This window comes from Centroberyx gerrardi, chromosome 3 (assembly GCF_048128805.1).
Source record: "Centroberyx gerrardi isolate f3 chromosome 3, fCenGer3.hap1.cur.20231027, whole genome shotgun sequence".
Classification (NCBI taxonomy): domain Eukaryota; kingdom Metazoa; phylum Chordata; class Actinopteri; order Beryciformes; family Berycidae; genus Centroberyx; species Centroberyx gerrardi.
The window spans coordinates 28,434,146-28,458,446 of NC_135999.1; the positions used below are offsets into that span (position 1 = coordinate 28,434,146).

Below are 24,301 nucleotides of genomic sequence, written 5' to 3' on the forward strand. Positions count from 1 at the left end.
CTTAGCCGAAAATCGAGGCCATTTAAGCCACGGCCACACTGATCCATCAGAAAATGGACAGAATTACTAACGGATAGATTTCTGTCCGTTGGGCTGTTTTGGAATGTCAACGTGTTCGCTGCTATTTTTAAAAAAAATCCTCTCATTTGCGATGATGAATTTGTCCGTCCAGAAAAAGTTCAACTGGGTTGAACGTTCTGTCTGTCAAAACGGGCGGAAATCTGACGGAAACGGACGCGTCATCAGCGGGCAGCTGTCATTGAAAATGAATTGAAATGAATTGAAATGAACGGAGACGGAAAGATACAACGGATCAGTGTGGCCGTGGCCTTATGCTTGCATGCACTGTACACTTTTTTTGTTGATTGTATTTTGTAATTGAACATCCATGCAGAAGAGTAACTACAAACAAGCTATCTTATGGCTAGTTTTATTATCTTCTCTGACAATGGTAAGATTGTAAAGGGATTTTTTACTGTTTCTTTAGTCAGCTCTTACGATGTGTAATTTCAATAAATTCATGAAACATCAGTCAAGGCGTTTGCCCTCCATCTGGTAGCTAGCTAACCATAGTATCTGGTTAGCTAACCATCACTGTGAACACATTTGATTCAAGCACTCAATGTATCTGGCAGAAGCTAGCATTACTGGCTAGTAGGTACATTCATTTTAACATCTGTTGCTTTGTGGAATTATCTTCCTGGCTAGTTAGCTAGCTATCAAAGCCAAAACACAGTTCAGGTTAAATGATCTGACTCTTCTGAGCTACAACTCTTTGAAGTAGAGTAAGGTAAAAGACAAGACCGTTTACTGAGTCATAGTAACCTAAATTTGGAAACAAACCTCATCAGAAAATTCACTTTTGCTTATTAGGCCTACTGAATTGACCTACACTCACACCACAAAACGTTTTTTCAGTTATCTATCTTTTTCTTGCCTAGTTGTAAGATTAACATTATTTGCACACAGCCAATTCTCCAGTATGATGGCGCCAGACATGGAAAGCCTCTGTGTCATGTTGCCTGCTAAATGAATCAGTGCATTATTAGGTGCTCGGGGGAACGCCCCTATAAGAGCTGGGCTCTGTGTGTGAGCTCATTCATTCATTCATTCATTCATGTGTAACACTTTTTGGAATGCACAGTGCTTAGGGGAATTATGGTATGCACTGTTTAAGCAGCGCAGAGCCCCGACAGCCCATAACATATATATATATACATTTTGCATTACATAAGATGGTGTGTTACATTAAGACATGGATCACCTCTGGAACAGGACAAAGGTGTGTGTGTAAGTGAACTAGCATATTACTTACCTGCCATAACAGTCAACTGTAAAGTGGAGGTATAACGTCCTCTTCTGTTTTGGGCTTCACAGTAATAATTCCCACTGTGTTCAGGTCTGATGTCAGTGATGGTGAAGGTCTGTCCTGATGCTTTTGGTGAGGCTTCATTCTCCTTGTACCAGGTGTAAGTAGCTGCTGGGTTGGCATCACTGCTGCAGGTCAGATTCACTGAACTGCCCTCCACTATTTCACCAGAGGAACTCACCAACACTGAGGGAACCTTCGGAGCATCTGAAGGAGAAAATGAATACAGACACAATTCATTAGTATTTACTGTAAGATATGGAAAGACATTTGTATTTTGTGAGTAATACAATATATTATCTTATTACACAGCTTTGTAGAAAACTCAATTCTGATTAGCCAATGCATGTCTGCTGAGGTCTGTTATTTCTGAACAAGCGGGCTTGAGCTTTTTAGGTTCTCAGGGGGTTTGCATGACTAGAGTGTCATAATGTTCTTGTAAAGTCATTGTCGGCCTAAGAGATTTGCTAATGTTTTCTACTTACATTGGACATCTATGAATAGAGAGGAAGAGTTGAACTGTCCGTACTGATTGTCAGATTGACAGTGGTACGTCCTGCTGTCCTCAGAGCTGATGGAGGTGAAACTGTAACTTTCCTCTGGTCCTTGATGCAGTGTTCGGTTCTCCTTGTACCAGGTGTAAGTAGCTGCTGGGTTGGCATCACTGCTGCAGGTCAGAGTCACTGAACTGCCCTCCACTGTTTCACCAGAGGGACTCACCAACACTGAAGTGTTCTTGGGACCATCTGGAGGACATGGATTAACATGGATTCATTATAAAATGTGTTTTAATAATGGCTGTATTTAAAGGATAACACTGGTGTTTTTAATGCATTTCTTACCATCAACAAATCCTATGAAAATAACAAAATCAACTACTATTACTTTCCGACTTCCCACGTACCCTTTTTAGCCTTCAAACCGGAAGACATTGGCTCCAATTGTAAGCTAAAAACCTTTAAATACAGCTCACAAAGACATAGTTTCAATTTTAAAAATCGCTAACTTTTACCATGAAAAGTCAGGCTGTTGTAGTTATTACCAAATCAAATTCAAATGGGAACAAATTCTTCATTACGCCGGGGACTATTTTCGGTGCTACGGAACTACTTTCCTGAGATCGAAAACGTGTTTACGGTCGGCTTATTAAGTTGTTTGAGGAAAAAGTCGCCCGGCCCGGTGCATCGTGATGATGAAATATGTTGCCCAGAGCAACGGCATGGCTCTGTGACGTGTTTTTAATCATTTTTTTAATACAATGGAGTTCTATGGCTGCTGGGACATGAGGCTGCATTGGGCACCGGCTACATGGACGAGACTTGTTAGCAAAACAAATTCATTGCTGATTTTGTTATTTTCACAGGATTTGTTGACGTAAGAAATGCATTAAAAAACACCAACATTATCCTTTAAACAATTAGTAGAAAATAATTATGTGGGTGGCAGCATTTGAAACCTTGAAAGTGGGCTTGTGACTGGAAGTCTGATGGTTTGAATCCCCAGAACAGTGGAAAAAATCTGGATCACATAAGTGAAGTAGTAACGCTCTCCTATCCCTCAACATCTGCTGTCACTGTGCCCTTAGGATCCCTTGTCAACAACTGATGGCAAAAGTGATGGTTTTTTATCATATTTTGAATTAAAAGTCATCACGCCATATGCAAAATGCCAAGTTCAAGTTCGTGCGTCTTTGACTAAGAGATGGCCTCGAGTCTCTTGACAGAGGAAACAAATCTAGGCTATATCCAGGGGGTCATTGGGCCGGAATGCAGCAGTACGACGTTCCGAGAGTGAATTTGACTACATAACGCGCGTTCCGATTCTGGAAAAATAAATACAGAGTAGTACCGGTGGTTGTACCATGGATGTATTAAACTAGGGTTGTACCTGTTTTAGGACCTTAAACTACTGGCTCGGTTCGTTTTATGACCAAAAGTTTCTGGCTGGGCGGTGTTTGGACCTTCGGGCCAATCACAGTGCAACGGAAAACTCCACTCAACCGGGATGCCGGGCGACATTAAACAAACGCACAATCAAATGCCAAGCACAGCCAGTTTAATCTGAGTCGCGGAGCTGACAGGTTGTGTTGTAAAAATGTCGAGAAAGCTACACATTATTTCCTATTTTCAACCCAATGTGAGTACATTGTGTTCAAGTGAATTCAACTTGTTTCTATGAAGTAGCACCGTTATGAGCGAAGCTAGGCTACTGTAGCCTGGTAAGACCATCCTGATCACATGACCTCACATTCTGTTTCGCTCCACGGATCAGTCTGGACTTCTAGCCGCCCACATCGATTTCAGTGGGCGGGAGTACTTGCCTTGACAGACAAACTCCTTCAGCCAATCAGCGAATCCAAATTCAAATCCACACGGAAGAACGGCGAAAACGTCTTTTCCGCCGAGAAACTCCGCTAGTGCATACTCTTGTTCTTGTTTAATTGTTGTTATTGAGTCTATTTCTGCAATAACTGCACTTATGGCTGTGTTTACTCTACTAACTTTAACGTTACTGCTCGTTGCTTCGGGAGACGCCATTACTGTTTTGCCAACGGCGGCCTGTATTTCACGTCATCAACTACGACGCAGTCCCTGATTGGCCCGGTTACGTCATCAACTACGACGCAGTCCCTGATTGGCCCGGTTACGTCATCAACCATGACGCAGTCCCTGATTGGCCCGGTTACATTGTAATTTCAGGAAATCGATGTGGGCGGCTAGAAGTCCAGACTGATCCGTGGAGCGAAACAGAATGTGAGGTCACGTGATCAGGATGGTCTTACCAGGCTAAGGCTACTGTATTTCTGCCTCTCCACCATGTTGACGTTCCAAAAGAGCCCAATGGACAGAAATCTATCCGTCAATAATTTTGTCCGTTTTCCGACGGATCAGTGTGGCCGCAGCTAGTGGAATTCAACACGCGCTGTGGGCCTGTACAGGATCTGTACTTGTTTTTATCCCAGTCTGCCCTGCCTACAGCAGGAGACTGTACTGTGGTTGTACTGGGCATCTTCCGGTTGTGAATATATGAAATGTGAAAAAAGATCATGCCTGCTGAGCAAAACCCTTCAGTGGATAAATAAAAACTAAAATTGAGTTGTAGATTTGTCACTCACATTTCACATTAATAGAGATGGAGGCAGATCTCTTTGCCCCCAGCTCATTCTCAGCTGCACAGTAATACTCTCCAGAGTCAGAGGACTGGATGGAAACAAAGTCAAGCTGTGGTCCTGTTTTCAAAGGTTTATGGTCTGGATCTTCATTCTCCTTGTACCAGGTGTAAGTAGCTGCTGGGTTGGCATCACTGCTGCAGGTCAGATTCACTGAACTGCCCTCCACTGTTTCACCAGAGGGACTCACCAAGGGGATCTTTGGAGAATCTGGAAGAAATTACATTTAAAATACATGAACTTTAAGATGAGGACGTTTTATCGTGGAACATATTTAAATGGTTAATAGTTCATAGCTGTGGTTTGGCAGCTATGAGAAGCAGGCTTGTGAATGAAGCAGATAGCGATGTTGATGAAGTCCAAAGATTGAATAATTGACTATGTGTAAGAGGCAAATATTCAGGAAAACAAACTGAGGGGAGGGAGGAGTGGATTCCCACTGGGGCCATACAGAATGATATAGTGCAAACGTCAGGAAAAGCACAAGACACATAAAAGCAGATTTTAGCAGGACGTAACAGCCTACCTATTCTACATAGCCTAACCTAAATACATGCAGTCATGGTACAGTACATTCGGTAAAAAGCTCCACCAGATGGCGTTATGTCAGTGACAAACTGTGGAGTAAACTCACACACTGAAGGAGAGTGGAAATCCTCTTGTCCTTTTACAGCACAGGAATAACTGTCTCCAGGATAAAAGTAGCCTGTATAAGAAGAAGAAGTTTCTTCCTCAATTTCTGTTCCATTGTTGTACCAGACGTAGGAAGGACGACCAGCTGGACGGCAACTGCTGTGACACTTCAGCTCTGCCCAGGTATAATGATGATTGACTGATAATCTGCTCACCTTCACCTGGAGATCTGGATATGTGAACAAGGAACAGAAATGTCATTGGTTGCTGAATTCTCTCTCTCTCTCTCTCTCTCTCTCTCTCTCTCACACACACACACACGCACACACACTCTCTCACACACACATACACCTACAGTCAAAATAGCAGTTACAATTACTAGAAGTTAAATACTGTGGAGTATTAGTAACTAAACTGATGGATTATCCAATCAAAGTCTGAATGGGGGAGTGCACAAAATCATGATGATCACATAATCTCTATCAATTTTACATTAAATTGTTCTCACAATATTCAACAGTATTCATCACATTCAGTTGTCATCAGTTAGTTTAAATGTACCATGCTGTTGTATATATCAGTTTGTGTTCAACAGTACCTGTGACAGTCAGAGTTGTACCAGGAAAATCATTTCCCCATTGAAAGTACCATGTTTTGAATTTGAAGCGATACTCGGCTGAATCGCTCTCTCTCAGGTCAGTGATTCTCAGAGTGGAGCGTCCTCTCCCTGCTTCAAGCTGCTGAACACGACCTGCATACTCTGAGTCCCCACTAAGGTCCTCAGGTTGTGAGGAAACCTGCCATTGAGTACTATATTTGGGACTAAACCAGAATTTTGATTCAACATAATTATCATAACTGCTGTATGTGCAAGAAATGTCCACTGATGAGCCCTTCAAGGCACAGATGCTTCTGCCGGTGTAAGTCACTCTGTTGCAGGTGTGACTGTGGACACCTGAAAGATGAAACCGTTTTTAAACATCACTGTTAGAGTTTCATCTTTTACTGCAGTGATACAGAGCAGGTTGTATTCTTGTTGGGAAACTGACAGCAGCAGTGTTCCTGTATAGCTCAATGGGTAGAGCATGGCACTAACACAGACAGGGTGGGGGGTTTGATTTCTACTGGGGTCACCCATATTAAATACATGCAGTCATGGTACAGTACATTAGGTAAAAGGCTCAACCAGAAACTCACACATTGAAGGAGAACGGAAATCCTCATGTCCTTTTACAGCACAGGAGCAGCTGTCTTGATTTTCAAAGTAGTCTGAATAATAATAATACGTTTCTTCCTTAATATTCTGTCCATTCTTGTACCAGACGTAGGAAGGATGACCAGCTAGACGGCAACTGCTGAGACACTTCAGGTCTGCCCATTTACTCCAGTATCTGGTCACCTGCACCTGGAGATCTGGATCTGTGAACAAGGAACAGAAATGTCATTGGAGACTAAACAATCACACACACACACACACACACACACACACACACACACACACATACACACACACACTGGGGGTCCAATAGAATTTCCAATTAACAATTAACAAATCATCTGATAAAATATGTTACCTGTTGTGACAGTCAAAGTGACTCCAGGTGAACCAGTAAATCTCCCAGTTGGATGGTTTGTTATGAACCTGAACTTGTACACAGCTGAGTCAGTCTCTCTCAGGTCTGTGATTCTCAGGCTGCAGTTCTTCTCATCACCATGATACTCCACACGACCTTCATACTCTGAGTCTGTCCTCAGATCCACAGGTTCATCACCCTCCTGTTTAGTAAACCATAATGCTTTTTCAGCTGTGACAGTAAGGTTATCTAGGTAGGCTGGGTATCTGTAGGTGCAGCGTATGTCCACTGTTGATCCTTTTAAGGCACAGATCTCAGTAGGAGTGTAAGTCACTCCCCAGTCATCCTGACCCTGTACCACTGTAACACAGAACACATCAGAAACCAGAATCAGATTCATAAAAACATTAGAGGACAGACTTTCATCTGTAGTGGAGCTGCTGCAGTTTGTGAACCTGCTAGATACACACTTCCCAAAACCACTTTGGCACTCACATCATCTCAGCTCCACTGTAAGTCAATGAGACAAAGAGGATCTTTGTACCAAGATGCTTTTGGGAAAAGGGAATGTGGGCAAGCTTCAAATTCCTTAGAATAACAAGTGCTGATCTACTGCAGCTGCTGTTACAGAAGTTCCTCACCATGCATCTATCTACTGTAAGTAGAACTGAATATGCATCTTGTAAGGCTTGACTATAATATTTGATTATTCTAGAGACACAGGAATATATATTATCTCTGGGTGCTGTGGCTTTTATGGAATAGTTCCATTCAAACGGAATAGTTCCATACTTCAGTGTTTACACTGCATAGCAGAGTAAACGTAGCAGGTTGCATGTTCTCGTTTAGCAGAGCGTGAACACGCAAGATCTGGGACTGTGCAAGCGTGAACGTTTTTGCAAACAACAGTTGTAGTGAAGATTTGCGCTAAATAATGGTGTAAATATCCGTCTTTTCCACTCACAGTGTGATCATTTGGCTACGATTTGGATTATGCTGCACAAGCTGTATGGAGTAATTTTCCTTTAAACGCTTTCTGCTGTTGCACTCACTGGAAGTCACTGGGGTTAAAGGTGTCAACCAAATGCCTACAATGTGTCTTAAGTGTAACACAATTGTCTTGCAAACAGCCAACTGCCAGATCATTTTGTGTTCTGACAGATGATAAAAGGGAAAGAAATTCAGAAAAATACATTTTCCAAACAATTTCTCTCAGGGGTGGAGCAGTAAAGCAGCAGTACTGCACTGTTGTATTCAGTTCATGAAGTAAAAAACTGGGACCTGTTTTGCATGACTTTTTTTTTTTTCCCCTTTTCACTTCCTGTTTGTTGGGCACTTTGTAACTTCTATTTTGAAATTGGCTATACATATATATAAAGTTTCTGATGTTTATAATGTCAGCTCTGGGTTAAGCCAGGGCGAACACAGGCTTAGGGCAGTCTACAGACAAACTGTATGTTCAGTCATACATATTATGAATTTACAGTGCAAAGGACAGTGGAAGATGTACACAGGCTTTCTACAGTTAGTTGTTATGTGGATTGAGGCAGGGTGTCGTACAGTATGGAGGTGTAGAGAAGGAACAGGAATGCATTGGACCAGTGGACCATGAGGCAGTTTTACTGAACAGGATAAAAGGTAGAACATAAATAATGAGAAGGGCGAGATGCATGAAATAAAATAGAGTCTGTACTTTGGTTTGTTCACACTCTGTTTGTTCCCTCCCTGTTGACACTGTGGTCATGTTGCTGCTGTGTGACAAGAAACTGTAGATAAATGTTCATCACTGAGTTGTAGGAAAGTATTCAAAGTCACTATGTGACACCTAGATCCAAACGCCCATTAGTATTAACCATAAATGCACACGGCACACACTGATGTTAGAACGTCATGGTGAACTGGTAGAGTTTGGTACAGATGTATGATGAGAAAATAATAATGTTGACATAGTAAAGTTAAAGTTGGCAAATGAGAAATCTGCCATGAGAAATGAGGAGATATCTGCCATGAATAGTCACACATATTCTCATTAAACGACGAAACACAAATTGCGGTACTTTTTAAAAGAAGTATAAAAGTAGTATGTCAAAGTAATAACACTGGCTGCTGGCTGGATTCTCTACATTTTAGAGCTGTGAATGATCATTGAACTTCAGATGAATAAACATGAGTCCATTTTGAATTTTTTGGACTGTCAAATGCAATTCCAGTTGCACTGAAATAGCATTTCCCACACTGTCTTTAATGTGCACAACACTTTACAATGTACAGTCTGTAGGCAAAGGGATAAAGAGAGGCATTGCTTGTGTGAAGACTTAAACTGAGGGCTTCAGTCATGACCACAACACAGGATACTGTATGTTCACTGTATGACAGATAAAGATGATTCTAGGATTTGAACACTAAAACAAACCACACAGACACTCAAGAACCTCCAGTTTTAAAGAAATGGAAGAGAAGGTCTGGTGTTGTAAAGTTGTAAAGATATACATCACATCACAACAGAGCCTTACTTTTGTTTTTTGCATCTTGTACAAAGAGACTGATGGTCAGGGCAGTGAGGCCTCGACCTTTGCACTCCTTAGTATTGATGCTTTGAATAGTAAATATAATGCAATCTAGGCAGCTGGGAATTTAAGCTTATTCTACCCTTACACTCTCTGTATGTTGCTCTTACAGAGTATGCCAGCAAAATGCCTAAAATGAAAATGTAAATGTACAATACCTGGCACAGACAGAAGGAAGACAAGAAATCCACTTGCTGCCGCTGTAAAACTCATAGCTGGTCCTCTCCTCTCTCTGTCGAGGCTTCAGAGACGTTAAAACACATCAGCAGGGAGTTAATATACATAACATGAGAAATATATCAGTTAGTCACATCAAAAACACAACTATACTAATATTTAGCTGACAATGTGCCGTCTACTGTACTCTATCTTTACCCTTGTCATTGAACAAAGTTATAACGCAATGTTGGGTTCTCCAAAATAATATTAAATCCTGCATGATAACTTTTCAAATGGCTGTTAAATTTCTAAGCAATAAGCCATAAAACAAAACATTAAAACACAATTTCTCTGATAGAACTTACAGTGGAGAAGGATGTGCTCTTCTGTGGTTGACACAGTTTGTAGACAGGAGAGAAACAAGCTGGTAAAAAAAAAGAGCAGGCTTCCTTCCTCTTTACATCATTAACATGCATGAAAGCAGCATGCTGGTAAATCTTGACTGGTAAAGTTTAATAGCAGAAATGGCTAGTTTTGGTGTTTTGCAAGCTGATGAACTGATTAATATCAGTCTAACATCTATAGAAAAGAGAGAGAGAGCCTTATCTGTATCACCCACAGAAGAAACACCCCATGCATGATAACGCATTTGCATCACAAAGTTCCTATCAACCACAGCTGGCGCCATCATGAAGGTCCACCAGAGAGTTGTCTGTAAGCAAATAATGGCTAAATATATAACAACCTGCCAGCCGTTCTAAAGGAGTGGTCTGGTGGTTAGCGATGGCGGTTTGTTGAAGAGCTGGTGGTTGGTATGAAGAGACGCAAACCCGCCACCCAGTCCAAACTATCAAGAATAACTAGAAAAAAAACAAAAACATAATAGAAGAAGCTTCACCAGCTACTTTTCCTGAATTTCCCCAAGGGCATTAATGCTATCGTATCATATCTTATCTTATAGGGTTGTAGGCCCTTGTCAAAGTCCACAGTAAGAGCTTTACCAGGGGCTCCAGGGAACGTGCAGCAGTATAGGCCTAGTAGTGGTAGTTCCAGTGTGCGACAGTTTCAGAGCGGCAGAGACAGAGCGTCCCCGTAACCATAGCAACTCACTCTCCTCACTCCTGTCCTGACAGCACAGGAGGACTGCGCCGTCTCTCTGTGCAGCATGCATGGTAAAAGAAAATAACAATATTATAGAAATTTATAGATTTAATTTATAGATTTTCAAGCTTCCGTTTATCAAAATGCGGGACATTCCATCTGGTTGCGGGACGCGGGACAATAGGTCAAAATGAGGGAATGTCCCGCACATATCGGGACATTTGGTCACCCTAATGATAGAACGTTCATTGTTGTTGATTCTGAAACAGTCCAACCTGCCCACCATGCTGATGACGATCTCTGTTGTTGTGGAGTGTTGTTGTCATGACAACGCTGAACGACAGAGGGCAGCACTGGACCAGAAATTACACACAGCCCCTTTTATAAAATATATCTCGCCAATATTGCCAAGATATGTCACCAGCAATCTATCAACCTGATCCTAATTCACACCTTATTGATTTTAGTGTTTATTTTATACTACTACATACTTTGAGTGACAAAGAGCAGGGAGTCAGTGAGAAATAAGCAAAATATATTTTTTTTCTTGAGTCTTTATTACTACTTAATGAAATAGGCTTCTGAAAAATATGTCACATAAACAAGTCACCGTATTTCATCTCAACAATATACATAAACTACACACAGTGAAGTGTTAATATATTAACAATCTATGGCAGTAACTCATAAATACTTTGCAGAATTTGATTCCTTTGCTTCAAGTGAAGTTAGGTTTTGGAAACAGGTACATGCTTTATAGAGCTGACCTGTGTTGAGTAAGCAGGAGCAAAAAAACATGAAGCTAAGTGGTTTCACACAAGAGCTTTACATATGTACATTGTTGTATGTTGTTTATATTTTTAACTTTTATGGTTGTCATGATGCTGCCTTCTTGGCCAGGTCTCTCCTGAGAAACAGAATTTAAATCTCAATGTGGCTACCTGCTTAAATAAAGATTGAATAGCACCATGTCTTAATAATAGACCAGAGAGTCGTGCTGTGTTCAGAATCTGGGGTTTGCGTAGGGTTTTTGGACTGTGCTGTACAGCTCAGATGGATCCTCATCAGCTTCCTGGCTTCTGGTTCTGAGAGGGAAAAAAATAAATTAGTGCATTCTGAAGATAAGAAGAAACGGGTTCAAACAAACAGAACATTGCAATACAACGGTAATAAAATGGTTATAATCTATAAAAATCTTGGACATTGTTTAAAACTCATGCATTTTTAATCTCATAGCAAGGACAGTGAGCCAATTTGTTGGTTCATTCAGCTGTAATGTGAAGGCCGGCTCACCCAGGATCAGTGTGGGGTCTTTTGAAGTTGACAGCAGCATACTGGACAGTCTCCTCCTCCTCCTCTCTTCTCTGAGGTTCAAAGTTGGAGTAGAGAGGATCTGTCTGTGTCTTAGAGAAGTGGACGGTGGCGTAGTCAAGGTCGTCCTGCCGGTCTGTCGGTTGTGTCTGTGCTGCAGCTGACGTGTCACACACATGACCCTGGTTTAGCTGATGGGTAGACATCACACAGACAAGGTTACCTTACATTTTAGAAAACTCGCTTTCGATTTGACTCGATTTGATATGATTTAGGGAAAAATAAAATATAAGAGGATGGGAGGGGCTGGGGGCGGGTGACGGTGTAGGAAGAAATCGCTCTGCCAAGGAGCGGCGCCTGGTGCTGCCACCACAACAAGGCCCCAAGTCTCTAGCCAGACTCTTCTTCTGTGGTTCCTCGGTGGTGGAATGAGTTACCAAAGCTCTTTCGCGAACACCTTCTTATCTGATGGACTGTGTAATTACTAAAAAAAAAAAAAAAAATCTTTATCTGTCTCTGTGCACTGCCTCGTAGCACCTATGTCCTGTTGGACCAGAACTTAGCTTTATGGCACTTACTCTCGTTGTTCTCTCCTGACTAGATCCTTGCTTGTGTTGTATTAAAATCTCATGTGTACGTTGATTTGGATAAAAGCGTCTGCCAAATGGCAAATTGTAATTGTAAAATAAATTTTCCTGGTCGCTCTATCGGTGAGGCCTTTCTGTTCAAAGTAGTAACATTACTGTGGATGGAACTGTCTGTGTTCTTCAATTTGATTGGTGAACCTCACCACCCCCCCCCCACCGCAGACATTTCTATTATATTTTAGACGTTTAGCTGACTTTCTTATTCAGACCAAATACAATTTAATGCATCAGTACAATACACTTTTTAAATTCACCAACATGACAAGCAACCGGGATTGAAAGGGTCAAAGCTACACTACCCACGCTGATGATGAAACAAATATTTCTGTCTCAATAAGATGCAAATTTATGACAGAGAAGAGCTAGGTAAAGGAACACAAGGCAGGGAGAAAAGGTAGAAAAGTTTTTAATAAACAAGAGAGGAAGTTGATCGAGTGCAAGAGGAGGAAGATAGAAGAGACGGTGATGGGGAGAGGAGGATTTATTTGGGTGAAGAAGGTAGAGGAAAGAGAGACATGAAGTGATACTCAGATGAGCTTCCAAGTTGTAGCCTACTGGAAGACAGGGAGTGACTCTGCAGTCTGAGCTGGGGAGACAGACTGCATGAGGAAAATAGTTTTCTTTTGCACTGAACTTTAATTTAATTCCTCTTCCTCACCTGCAGCCCGTTGTCTGGTCTTTGTCCAGGTCCAGATGGTTGTTTGGAGGCCCTCTTCCTTCTGGTTAGGAGAATGAACGAACAACTGAATCACTGAACAAATTACTGAATTTTAAATGTCTAAGAGAACATAACCACAGTGAAACAGAATTGCTCACCTAATCCATAGGAAGACAAATAGGCCTATGAGGAGTATGATAACCAGGAGAAGAGTAGTAGTTACAGCAGCAGCTGTTGATTTCCACGGGGCTGGGAAGAGATCAAATGAAAATATGTACAATTAATTAGGGGATTACAGGATGTTTAGGTCTATTACTGACTGATAATCTGACAAAAAAATAACAATATACAATATATTTGCTGATAAAAAATCTCTCAAGTCTGTCTCTTAATGAGTAACTGGGTTATGTCATACTCACCACTAAAGGTATTTTTTCAGATAATTCAGAATTATGGCCCTCCTAATACACAAATAGCATTCTAAAAACACATTTCCAGTATGTAAACTGTGTTCTTATATGAAATTACTATTTCATGTAAATGTGAAATTTTAAGTAATGAGTCATAGTAACCTAAATTTAGAAACAAACCTCAATTCACTTTTGCTTATTAGGCCTACTGAATTGACCTACACTCACATCACAACACTTTTTTTCAGTTATCTGTCTTTTTCTTGCCTAGTTGTAAAATTAACATTATTTGCACACAGCCAATTCTCTAGTGAAGGAGTTTTCAGCTGAAACAGAAAACTTCTCACCCCCAGAGGGTGAGCAGAATGTTCAGAATACTCAAAAGACTAAAAGAAGTCAAATGTCCACACTGAGAATCTTAGTTCAAAACTTTAGTGATTCTTTCAGCAAGCAAAAAGCAGTTACAGAATTCTGGATCAAATGTGCCTCGCCCTGACCAATAACAGCATCAGAGCCAGTCCACAGTCTGACAACCTAACTTCTCCTGATCCAGTATATTTATGCTATTACAGACAAAGAAATGTGCAAGTTGGGTGCTGTCCTCTTCTCATTGGTTCGGGCCCTCTCCTCTTCCTCATCCGACTCCATCCTTGGGTGGACCTAAACTTTAGGGATGATAAGACACACACACAATCCTGCACAACCTTGGTTATACCTTGAGTGATTTCTCCTGTGCCTTGGGTGTGTGTCTGACAGGTGGTTTCCTGTGTTCTATATCATATCTTAATAAGGAGTTGTTTTCGAGAAGCTGCGCGCCTATCTTGCATTTGACAGACCTTGAGCTCCTTACACAAAGTTACCATCACACACGCACCCACATTCCTTATTACTAACAGCTTACAAGTATAAAACACATTCCTATTACTTCAAAAAGGCTATAATGTTCAAAACAGTTTCATAGCACCCGTGAAGATATTTTATTTACAACACTAGTATACCTGATGATGGCGCCAGACATGGAAAGCCTCTGTGTCATGTTGTGTGCTAAATGAATCAGTGTATTATTGATGCTCGGGGGAACGCTTCTATAAGAGCTGGGCTCTGTGTGCGCTCTCATTCATTGATTTGTTTGCTTGTTCATTCGTTCGTGTGTAACACTTTTTGGAATGCACAGTGCTTAGAGGAATTATGGTATGCCCTGTTTAGGCAGTGCACAGCCCTGGCAGCCCATGACATATTTTGCATTGCATTAGATGGTGTGTTACGACATGGATGACCTCTGGTACAGAACGGACGTGTACCTGCCACAACAGTCAACTGTAAGGTGGAGTTATTATGTCCTCTTCTGTTATGGGCTTTACAATAATAATTCCCACTGTGTTCAGGTCTGATGTCAGTGATGGTGAAGGTCTGTCCTGATGCTTTCGGTGAGGATTCATTCTCCTTGTACCAGGTGTAAGTAGCTGCTGGGTTGGCATCACTGCTGCAGGTCAGATTCACTGAACTGCCCTCCACTATTTCACCAGAGGAACTCACCAACACTGAGGGAACCTTCGGAGAATCTGGAAGACAATATGTATAGAGACACAATTCATAGTCATAGACATTTGTATTGTGAGTAATATAATATGTTAGCTTATTACACGGTTTCGTAGAAATCTCAATTCTGATTAGCCAATGAATGTCTGCTGAGGGCTGTTATTTCTGAACAAGCGCGCTTGAGCTTTTCAGGTTCAAGTTCAAGTTCAAGTTTATTTATACTATAGTCCATACCCGGGGATGCACGTGCCACAACTCAGCTTCGTCAGTCCCTGCCTATGCCAGTGGAAAATGGATGCAGACAGACAGAGTTTTCCTCATTTTATAGTAGGATAGTGCTTTACAGAGATTGGTTAAAAACCCAAAGCAAGAATAAAAATGCAAGGAATATGAACAAAACAACAAAAAAGTGCAAGGAGTAAAACAAGAAGAATTAAGAAAAACACATAAGAGCAGAAAAATAAAATAAGTAGACAACATGGCCACACGCACACATACACACACAGCCATGAGTATACATCCACAGACACCTGATCAATCAGAGCAAAAGGATGGCGAGTAAAAGTGGGTTTTAAGACGACTCTTTAATGCGTCAACCGAATCAGCAGATCAATTTTTTTCTGGGAGACTCTTCAACAGTTTAGGACACAGAAAAGGCCCTGTCACCAGATTTCTTTAGTCAAGACCTTTGTCAGTGGACCTAAGGGGCCTAACAGTGGTGTGGGGGGTCAGGAGTTCAGAAATGTAGCCAGGGGCGAGACCATGCAACGCTTTAAAAACAAACAGGAGGATTTTGAATTGAATTCTGAAATGGACAGGGAGCCAGTGTAGTGAAGCCAGGATTGGTGTGGTCTCTTTTTTTACGTCTGGACAGCAATCTAGCCGTAGCGTTACAGTAGTCAAGTCAGGAGGATATTAATGCATGAATTAGTTTTTCCAGGTCTGAGAAGGACAGAAAAGGCCTGATTTTGGAAATAACCCTGAGTTGGAAGAAGGTAGATTTCACAACTGAGCTGATCTGTTTATCAAAGTTCAAAGCGCCATCAAGTATCACCCCTAGGTTTTTGGCATGTGGTTTAACATACCTGGATAACTGATCCAGGCTCTGGGTAATGGTATTAGTGGAGGCAGGGGGGCCAAACAATAAGACCTCAGTCTTATTTTCATTCAGTTGGAGGAAGTTCTGTGCCTTCCAGGATTGAATGTCCTCTAGGCATTCAAACAGTGTATGTAGCTCAGCCTGGTTATCAGGTTTGAGCAGAAGGTAGAGCTGTGAATCGTCAGCATAACAATGAAAAGATATGTTGTATTTCTGAATAATTTGACCTAGTGGAAGCATGTACAGAGAAAACAAGAGGGGGCCTAAGATTGAACCCTGAGGAACCCCACAAGGAGTATAGGCAGGGGTGGAGAATGAGTTGCCTACAGAGACTGAGAAACAACAACAATTGAGAGCTGACCCAGAGATGCCTACCCACAACCGCAAGCAGTCGATAAGGATTGTGTGATCAATAGTATCGAAGGCTGCACTGAGATCTAAGAGGATGAGAATAGAGCAATTACCTGCATCCGCTGCAAGGATGAGATCATTTGTTACCTTCAACGGGGCTGATTCTGTAGTGTGCTCGAAAACCAGATTGGAATTTTTCAAATATATTGTTTTTGTTCAAAAAGGTCAGTAATTGATGAAGCCTCCTTCAAGAGCCTATAGCTGGGATGAAGTCAAGGCAGCTGGAAGTGGGTTTCATACCTGCAATTATTTTGTTGAGGAGGGGAAGGGATATAGGGTGGAAGTTATTAAGTAAGTTAGTGCTCTAACTATTGATAGCTCCCTGTTCTCAGGGGGTTTGCATGACTAGAGTGTCATAATGTTCTTGTAAAGTCATTGTCGGCCTAAGAGATTTGCTAATGTTTTCTACTTACATTGGACATCTATGAATAGAGAGGAAGAGTTGAACTGTCCGTATTGATTATCAGATTGACAGTGGTACGTCCCGCTGTCCTCAGAGCTGATGGAGGTGAAACTGTAACTTTCCTCTGGTCCTTGATGCAGTGTTCAGTTCTCCTTGTACCAGGTGTAAGTAGCTGCTGGGTTGGCATCACTGCTGCAGGTCAGAGTCACTGAACTGCCCTCCACTGTTTCACCAGAGGGACTCACCAACACTGAAGTGTTCTTGGGACCATCTGGAGGACATGGATTAACATGGATGGTTAAAAAAGAGTTGACAGATTTAAGATGTTTGTTGCTTTTACAGCAGTTTCACTCACATTTCACATTAATAGAGATGGAGTCAGATCTGTTTTCCCCCAACAAATTCTCAGCTGCACAGTAATACTCTCCAGAGTCAGAGGACTGGATGGAAACAAAGTCAAGCTGTGGTCCTGTTTTCAAAGCTTTATGGTCTGGATTTCCATTCTCCTTGTACCAGGTGTAAGTAGCTGCTGGGTTGGCATCACTGCTGCAGGTCAGAGTCACTGAACTGCCCTCCACTGTTTCATCAGAGGGACTCACCAACACTGAAGTGTTCTTGGGACCATCTGGAGGACATGGATTAACATGGATTAACTATAAAATGACGATGTGTTTTAACAATGGCACATACTGTATTTAAACAATAAGTAGTAAATAATTATGTGGGTGGCAGCATCTGAAAGCTTGGAAGTGAACTTGTGACTGGAAGTCTGATGGTTTGAATCCCCAGAACAGCTAAATCTTGTTGGTAACAGTGAATAAGTAATGGTCTCCTGTCCCTCAACATCTGCTGTCACTGTGTCCTTGAGCAAGGCACTTCATCTCCAAGTGCTGCAGTGGAGCTGCTCAGTGAAGTACAGTCACACACTGTGGTTGTACTGGGCAGCTCCCAGTTGTGAAAGTGAAGCAGAGCAGAGCTGAAAAAACATACATGCTCAGCAAAACCTTTCCTTGGTTAATAAAGAATACAAGAGTTGACAGATTTAAGATGTTTGTTGCTTTCACAGTAGTTTCACTCACATTTCACATTAATAGAGATGGAGTCAGATCTATTTCCCCCCATCACTCCATCAGTAACGCTCTTTCACCTCACAGCAGTGGGTGCTGCAGCAGAGAAAAATACTTCTGTGATTTCCTGATTAGTGAAACTGTGTGTAATGGCAGAATTGTGTCTTGAAATCAGAGCTAATTTTAATTAATCTACTTTGCAACTTTTCTGTTCATTCTCAACTCCACTGTGGAGTCTACAAATGGCTTTTTGGAGATATTTTGACAAACAGTTTGGACTCATTGTTAGCAGCAAGAGGCAACGGAGCTGCTTCAACCGACAGCTGACTCTGGAGCCAATATTGTCTGCAGGTCTAAGTACTACAGGTATGTAAGAGAGAAATTATATATCGATCCAAAATCACCGAACTTATCTTTTAATAGTAGTTAGGGTAGAGAAGTAGGCTTGTGACAAGAAGATCTCTGGTTTGAATCTCCAGTGGAGCTTCTCTGTGAGCAACAGTCAGGGGCGGATTGGCAATCTGGAGTAGCGGGAGTCGACTTTGGGCCAATGGTGAGTCAAGCAACGCAGATATAAAAAGATTTTAAAAGTCTCAGGCCTGCCGGTTCCATAGAAGTCTTCCCGTTGTAAAAATATGAAATGTGAAGCAGGGCAGTGCTGAAAAAGAGCATGCCTGCTCAGCAAAGCCCTTCATAAATAAAAACTAAAAAAGCTGCTGGTAGTGTCTACATTGTATAATCATACAAGCACATGAGTTGTATTTCACTCACATTTCACAGCAATAGAGATGGAGGCAGATCTCTTTGCCCCCAACTCATTCTCAGCTGCACAGTAATACTCTCCAGAGTCAGAGGACTGGATGGAAACAAAGTCAAGCTGTGGTCCTGTTTTCAAAGCTTTATGGTCTGGATTTCCATTCTCCTTGTACCAGGTGTAAGTAGCTGCTGGGTTGGCATCACTGCTGCAGGTCAGAGTCACTGAACTGCCCTCCACTGTTTCACCAGAGGAACTCACCAACACTGAGGGAACCTTCGGAGAATCTGGAATATATGATATTAACATACATTAACTTTAAGATGAGGACATGTTTTATCATGGAACTTATTTAAATGGTTAGCTGTGGGATGGCAGGATCCTGAAGGTTAGAGAAGCAGGCTTGGGAATGAAGCTGATAGGTAAATATTCAGAAAGACAAACTGAGGGGGGGAGGGGGGGATTCCCACTGGGGTCACACCCATATTAAATCCAGTTCAAGTTTATTTATTTATATGGCCCTTTATCACATGCATGTCTCAAAGGACTTTACAGAAAATGAGCCTAAAAACATATAACTGATCAAGAATCGACCATAGAACAGAATGATATAGGACAAACATCAGGGAAAACACAAGACACACAAAAGCAGATTAAAGCAAGACATAACAGCATACCTATTCTACATAGCCTGACCTAAATACATGCAGTCATGGTACAGTACATTAGGTAAAAAGCTCCACCAGATGGTGTTATGTTAGTGACAAACTGTGGAGTAAACTCACACACTGGGGAAGCCTCATATCCGTTTACAGCACAGGAATAACTGTCTCCAGGATCAAAGTAGCCTGTATAAGAAGAAGATACTCCCCAAATTTTCTGTCCATTCTTGTACCAGACGTAGGAAGGACGACCAGCTAGACGACAACTGCTGTGACACTTCAGCTCTGCCCAGGTAGAATAACGATTGACTGATAATTTGGTCACCTGCACCTGGAGATCTGGATATGTGAACAAGGAACAGAAATGTCATTGGAGACTAAATACTCAATCACACGGTAACACTTCATTTTCCGGGTCCGCAATTTCCTAATAATTTCCTAGAGAGGAACTGTTAATTTCTTAGGAAGTTTCCTGGAAAGAACCATGAAATGATGTTCTAATTATAAGGAAAATATAGAAGGAGTTCAATGGTAGATGGTAAGTTCCTCCAATTTCTTCTGTTGTTTCCCAGACAGGACCATGAAATTATGTAGTAGTTATATAGAAAATTAGAAATGAACTAAAATTAAGAATTCAACAAATAACTATATTATATAATTCTATGAATAATGACTTCTGATAATTGACCTCTACCTATTATTTTTCCAATAAACAGTTTATAGTTTTGCAGTTCTTTCCAGGAACTTCTTTTAGAAATTGACAGTATCTTATCGACTCACCAGACTGCTCCTTACATTTCCTATATAACCACTACATCATTTCATGGTTCTTTCCAGGAAAATTCCTAAGAAATTAACAGTTCCTTTCTAGGAAATTATTAGGAAATTGTAGACCTGGTTACCAATCACACACACACACACGCACGCACAGTCAAAATAGCAGTTACAATTCCTAGATGTTAAATACTGTGGAGTATTAGTAAGTAAATGGATCATCCAATTAATCTCTGAATGGGGATGAACACAAATTCATGATGATCATATAATCTATCAATTTTACATTAAACTGTTCTTACAATATTCAACGGTATTCTCCAGATGTCATCAGTTAGTTTAAATGTACCATGCTGTTGTATATATCAGTTTGTGTTCAACAGTACCTGTGACAGTCAGAGTTGTACCAGGTAAAGTACTTTTCCATTCAAAGCTTTGAGTTTTGAATTTGAAGCGATACTCGGCTGAATCGCTCTCTCTCAGGTCAGTGATTGTCAGAGTGATGCGTCCTCTCTCTGCTTCAAACTGATGAACACGACCTGCATACTCTGAGTCCCCACTAAGGTCCTCAGGTTGTGAGGAATCCTGCCATCGACGACTATGTTTGGGACTGAACCAGAATTTTGATTCAACATCATCTCGATAACTGTTGTATGTGCAAGAAATGTCCACTGATGAGCCCTTCAAGGCACAGATGCTTCTGTCGGTGTAAGTCACTCTGTTGCAGTTTCGATCATCATGGACACCTGAAAGATGAAACCGTTTTTAAACATCACTGTTAGAATTGCATCTTTTACTGCAGTGATACAGAGCAGGTTGTATTCTTGTTGGGAAACTGACAGCAGCAGTGTTCCTGTATAGCTCAATGGGTAGAGCATGGCACTAACACAGACAGGGTGGGGGGTTTGATTTCTACTGGGGTCACCCATATTAAATACATGCAGTCATGGTACAGTACATTAGATAAAAGGCTCAACCAGATGATGTTAGTGACACACTGTGGAGTAAACTCACACACTGGAGGAGAGTGGAAATCATCTTGTCCTTTTACAGCACAGGAATAACTGTCTCCAGGATCAAAGTAGCCTGTATAAGAAGAAGAAGTTCCTTCCTTAATTTTCTGTCCATTCTTGTACCAGACGTAGGAAGGACGACCAGCTAGACGGCAACTGCTGTGACACTTCAGCTCTGCCTGGGTAGAATGACGAGTGACTCTTGATCTGGTCAACTGCACCTGGAGATCTGGATATGTGAACAAAGAACAGAAAAGTCAATGGTTACTAAATACTCAATCACACACACACACACACACACACACACACACACACACACACACACACACACAATCACAACATCAGCATTTCCTAGATGTTGAACTATATTTGGAACTGAATTAACAAATCATCTGATCAAAATGTTACCTGTGACAGTCAAAGTGACTCCAGGTGAACCAGTATAGCTCCCAGTTGGATGGTTTGTTATGAACCTGAACTTGTACACAGCTGAGTCAGTCTCTCTCAGGTCTGTGATTCTCAGGCTGCAGTTCTTCTGATCACCATGATACTCCACACGACCTTCATACTCTGAGTCTGTCCTCAGATCCACAGGTTCATCACCCTCCTGTTTAGTAAACCATAATGTTTTTTCAGCTGTGATAGTAAGGTGATCTAGGTTCGCTGGGTATCTGTAGGTGCAGCGTATGTCCACTGTTGATCCTTTTAAGGCACAGATCTTAGTAGGAGTGTAAGTCACTCCCCAGTCATCCTGACCCTGTACCACTGTAACACAGAGCACATCAGAAACCAGAATCAGATTCATAAAAACATTAGAGGACAGACTTTCATCTGTAGTGGAGCTGCTGCAGTTTGTGAACCTGCTAGAGACCTGGACTACATTTTGTGGGAAAAGCTTCAAACTCCTCAGAGTAAAAAGTGCTGATCTACTGCAGCAGCTGTCCTAGTTCCTCATCATGTATCGATCTAAGTAGAACTGAATATGCATCTTGTAAGATGATACATTATCATTCTAGGGGCATGGGAATATTTATTACTTTTGCGTGCTGTGGCTTCCATTTAACTGAATAGTAGGGCTGTGCCGATGATCATATAATTGCGTGATAGCGATTATATGAAATATCGCAGATTGTTTTCTATAATCGTCTGATTGCATTAATGGCCTCAGTTTTGGTTTATTTTTTGTTTTCTCTTAAATAAATAAACCCACATAAATAAACCCAAGTGTGTACCTGTCTTCCAAATTGTTTCACTAATCTAAGAAGCTTTTAAATAAAACTCACTGCAGTGAGAGATGAAACTAATATTAACCCAGCACACATGCTTCCGACACCAAATAGCCTATCCTTCCTGTGACCGTAGCCTATAACTGCAGTCTGTTATTCCTTAGAGGTGTGTTTGTCACTGGAGCAATAATAATTGGGCTAAAGCCTCAACTACACAGCATTTCCATATCCAAGCAGCATTTTAAAGGGGGGGTATCCTAGGATGTGGAAATTCTTAGTATTTATGGTGATTTTGGTACTTGGAGGTGTGACCACAGTAAAAAAATTAAATCATATTACTATGCCGTTTCCTCAGAGTCGCCAACTATAAAACACGCCCCCTTGTACAAGCCAGTCAGATTTTGCTCCAGTGTCTGTGTAGACACAGGTGATGCTAGCGCCCCGGTAGCATCACCTCCAAAAGCGCCGTGTGTCAGGAGTTGAGAGACCTGACCAGAGGGAGCGAACAGGGGGCTATCGTCGTCGTCGTCCTCCTCCGAAAGAAGGTTATCCGACACCCCACCGGAGGTGTCAGAGTCGTCAGCGTCTCCACCGAGGATATCAGAGTGGATGGCCTCGCGGAGATCGTCGATTTCCCCCGGTAGAGGACCAGCCAAGTCCAGCTGGTCGGCCCAGCTAGCGCCTGGTGCGGTCGACTCGTCAAATTCCATGCCGGATTCCTCCACAACATGCGCTCCTAGCATTGGATCCATGTTGGACAGGTTAGCTTGGCATGCTAATCTGCGGCGGAGGCTTTTCATGGTGAAACGGGCGCAGTGCTCGCACAAGCCCGGAGAAGCTACGGCTGCTTGGGCATGTTGAGGCCCGAGGCACGCAGGGCACACTGCATCGGTGTCCATTCTGGAGATTTTGCAACCACAGGAACATAACCTTGCAGGTGGTTTAGCATCTGCCATGGTGAAACAGAGCCAGGGATATTGCTGGTGTGCAGATATCATATTAGCCGACAACAAGTAGCTAAGTGTTCAGTTAGGGTAGCTTGGTGTAGCTAGGTAACTAAAAACTAAGAGCTGAAAGGTTTTTTTTTTACAAAACTTTTCTTGTCGGGGGTTGAATGCCCAGCTAGTGTGGTGACTAGCTAGCAAACGTGTGAGCTACCATGGTGGGCAGCTAGCAAACGTGTTCGATAGTATGGTGACTAGTGAACACTCTCTCGGTTCTACGGTGAAGAACGCGGGGCCTGTTTCGACTGACCAAGGGCAGTGCTAGCGCCTGGTGATCGAGTGTGAACTCGCTCAGTTAGGCTAATCACCTAGTTGGTAGTCACGAGAGAAGCTTGCTGAATAAAGCGAGAAGAGGTATTTGAATGTGTAGTAGGAACACTTGTTTCAATATTAATGCAGTACTCCCTCTTAGTTCTCGACACCCCCCCACAGCATTAGATTGACTCCTCCCTGGTCCAGCCCTCCAATTAGCTTGTCAGGGTATTTAAGGCAGCTGTGGCATCATGGCTGCTTTTCCTTTCCTCTGCCTGTTGGTTGCCATATTGGCCCCTCTTTGTGACTCTGAGGTAGGTGATGCAGTCATGAGGTTGTTTAAGGGTCTTTTTATGTACTCAATGACTGAGTTTTATTTTGTTTGTAGTAGTCTCCTGTCTACCTGGTCGTACTGGTGTCTGCTGGCTGAGATTTGTGACTTGTTTTGTGATTTTGTGATTTGTGAAGGTATGTTTTCCAACTGTTTGTGCACCAAGCA

The 24,301-nt window shown here is 41.9% G+C and overlaps 3 protein-coding genes and 1 long non-coding RNA gene across 4 annotated transcripts in view; all 4 read right to left on the reverse strand.

Annotated features, from left to right (window-relative positions):
- The window catches only part of LOC139928671 (sialoadhesin-like), a 51,346-nt gene that overhangs the window by 20,017 nt on the left and 7,028 nt on the right, over nt 1-24,301 (reverse strand). The window contains exons 3-5 of the mRNA XM_078282636.1: nt 21,729-22,085; nt 21,322-21,549; nt 20,694-21,053 (exon numbers count right to left, since the gene is read on the reverse strand). Of these exons, the coding sequence (XP_078138762.1) occupies nt 20,694-21,053; nt 21,322-21,549; nt 21,729-22,085 (945 nt within the window). The remainder of the gene's footprint in view (nt 1-20,693; nt 21,054-21,321; nt 21,550-21,728; nt 22,086-24,301) is intronic.
- Nucleotides 1,308-9,670, reverse strand: LOC139931515 (B-cell receptor CD22-like). The gene is made up of 7 exons (XM_078282434.1): nt 9,471-9,670; nt 6,746-7,105; nt 6,571-6,590; nt 5,173-5,386; nt 4,485-4,748; nt 1,855-2,115; nt 1,308-1,576 (listed from the first exon to the last, which is right to left on the reverse strand). Exons 1-7 carry the CDS (start codon nt 9,523-9,525, stop codon nt 1,308-1,310), a joined length of 1,443 nt encoding a protein of 480 aa, XP_078138560.1. The 5' UTR covers nt 9,526-9,670.
- LOC144538488 (uncharacterized) lies at nt 11,254-13,407 on the reverse strand. The gene is made up of 4 exons (XR_013504290.1): nt 13,347-13,407; nt 13,189-13,249; nt 11,866-12,074; nt 11,254-11,657 (listed from the first exon to the last, which is right to left on the reverse strand). It is a non-coding gene; the product is annotated as an uncharacterized LOC144538488 (long non-coding RNA).
- On the reverse strand, nt 14,015-18,275 carry LOC144538486 (B-cell receptor CD22-like). Its single transcript, XM_078282639.1, has 4 exons — nt 18,130-18,275; nt 17,406-17,675; nt 17,061-17,321; nt 14,015-15,160 (listed from the first exon to the last, which is right to left on the reverse strand). Exons 1-3 carry the CDS (start codon nt 18,170-18,172, stop codon nt 17,194-17,196), a joined length of 441 nt encoding a protein of 146 aa, XP_078138765.1. The 5' UTR covers nt 18,173-18,275; the 3' UTR covers nt 14,015-15,160; nt 17,061-17,193.

Bases quoted from the DNA above. Each gene is read 5' to 3' on its own strand.
- LOC144538486 (XM_078282639.1), bottom strand. From the start codon at position 18,172: ATGGGGGGAAATAGATCTGACTCCATCTCTATTAATGTGAAAT. The intron at 17,676-18,129 runs GTGAGTGAAACT...CATGTCCTCCAG, and splicing joins CATCTCTATTAATGTGAAAT to ATGGTCCCAAGAACACTTCA. The intron at 17,322-17,405 runs GTGAGTGAAACT...CATGTCCTCCAG, and splicing joins CATCTCTATTAATGTGAAAT to ATGGTCCCAAGAACACTTCA.
- LOC139931515 (XM_078282434.1), bottom strand. From the start codon at position 9,525: ATGAGTTTTACAGCGGCAGCAAGTGGATTTCTTGTCTTCCTTCTGTCT. The intron at 6,591-6,745 runs GTAACATATTTT...CCTTGTTCACAG, and splicing joins CACTTTGACTGTCACAACAG to ATCCAGATCTCCAGGTGCAG. The intron at 1,577-1,854 runs GTAAGTAGAAAA...TTTCTCCTTCAG, and splicing joins TCTATTCATAGATGTCCAAT to ATGCTCCGAAGGTTCCCTCA.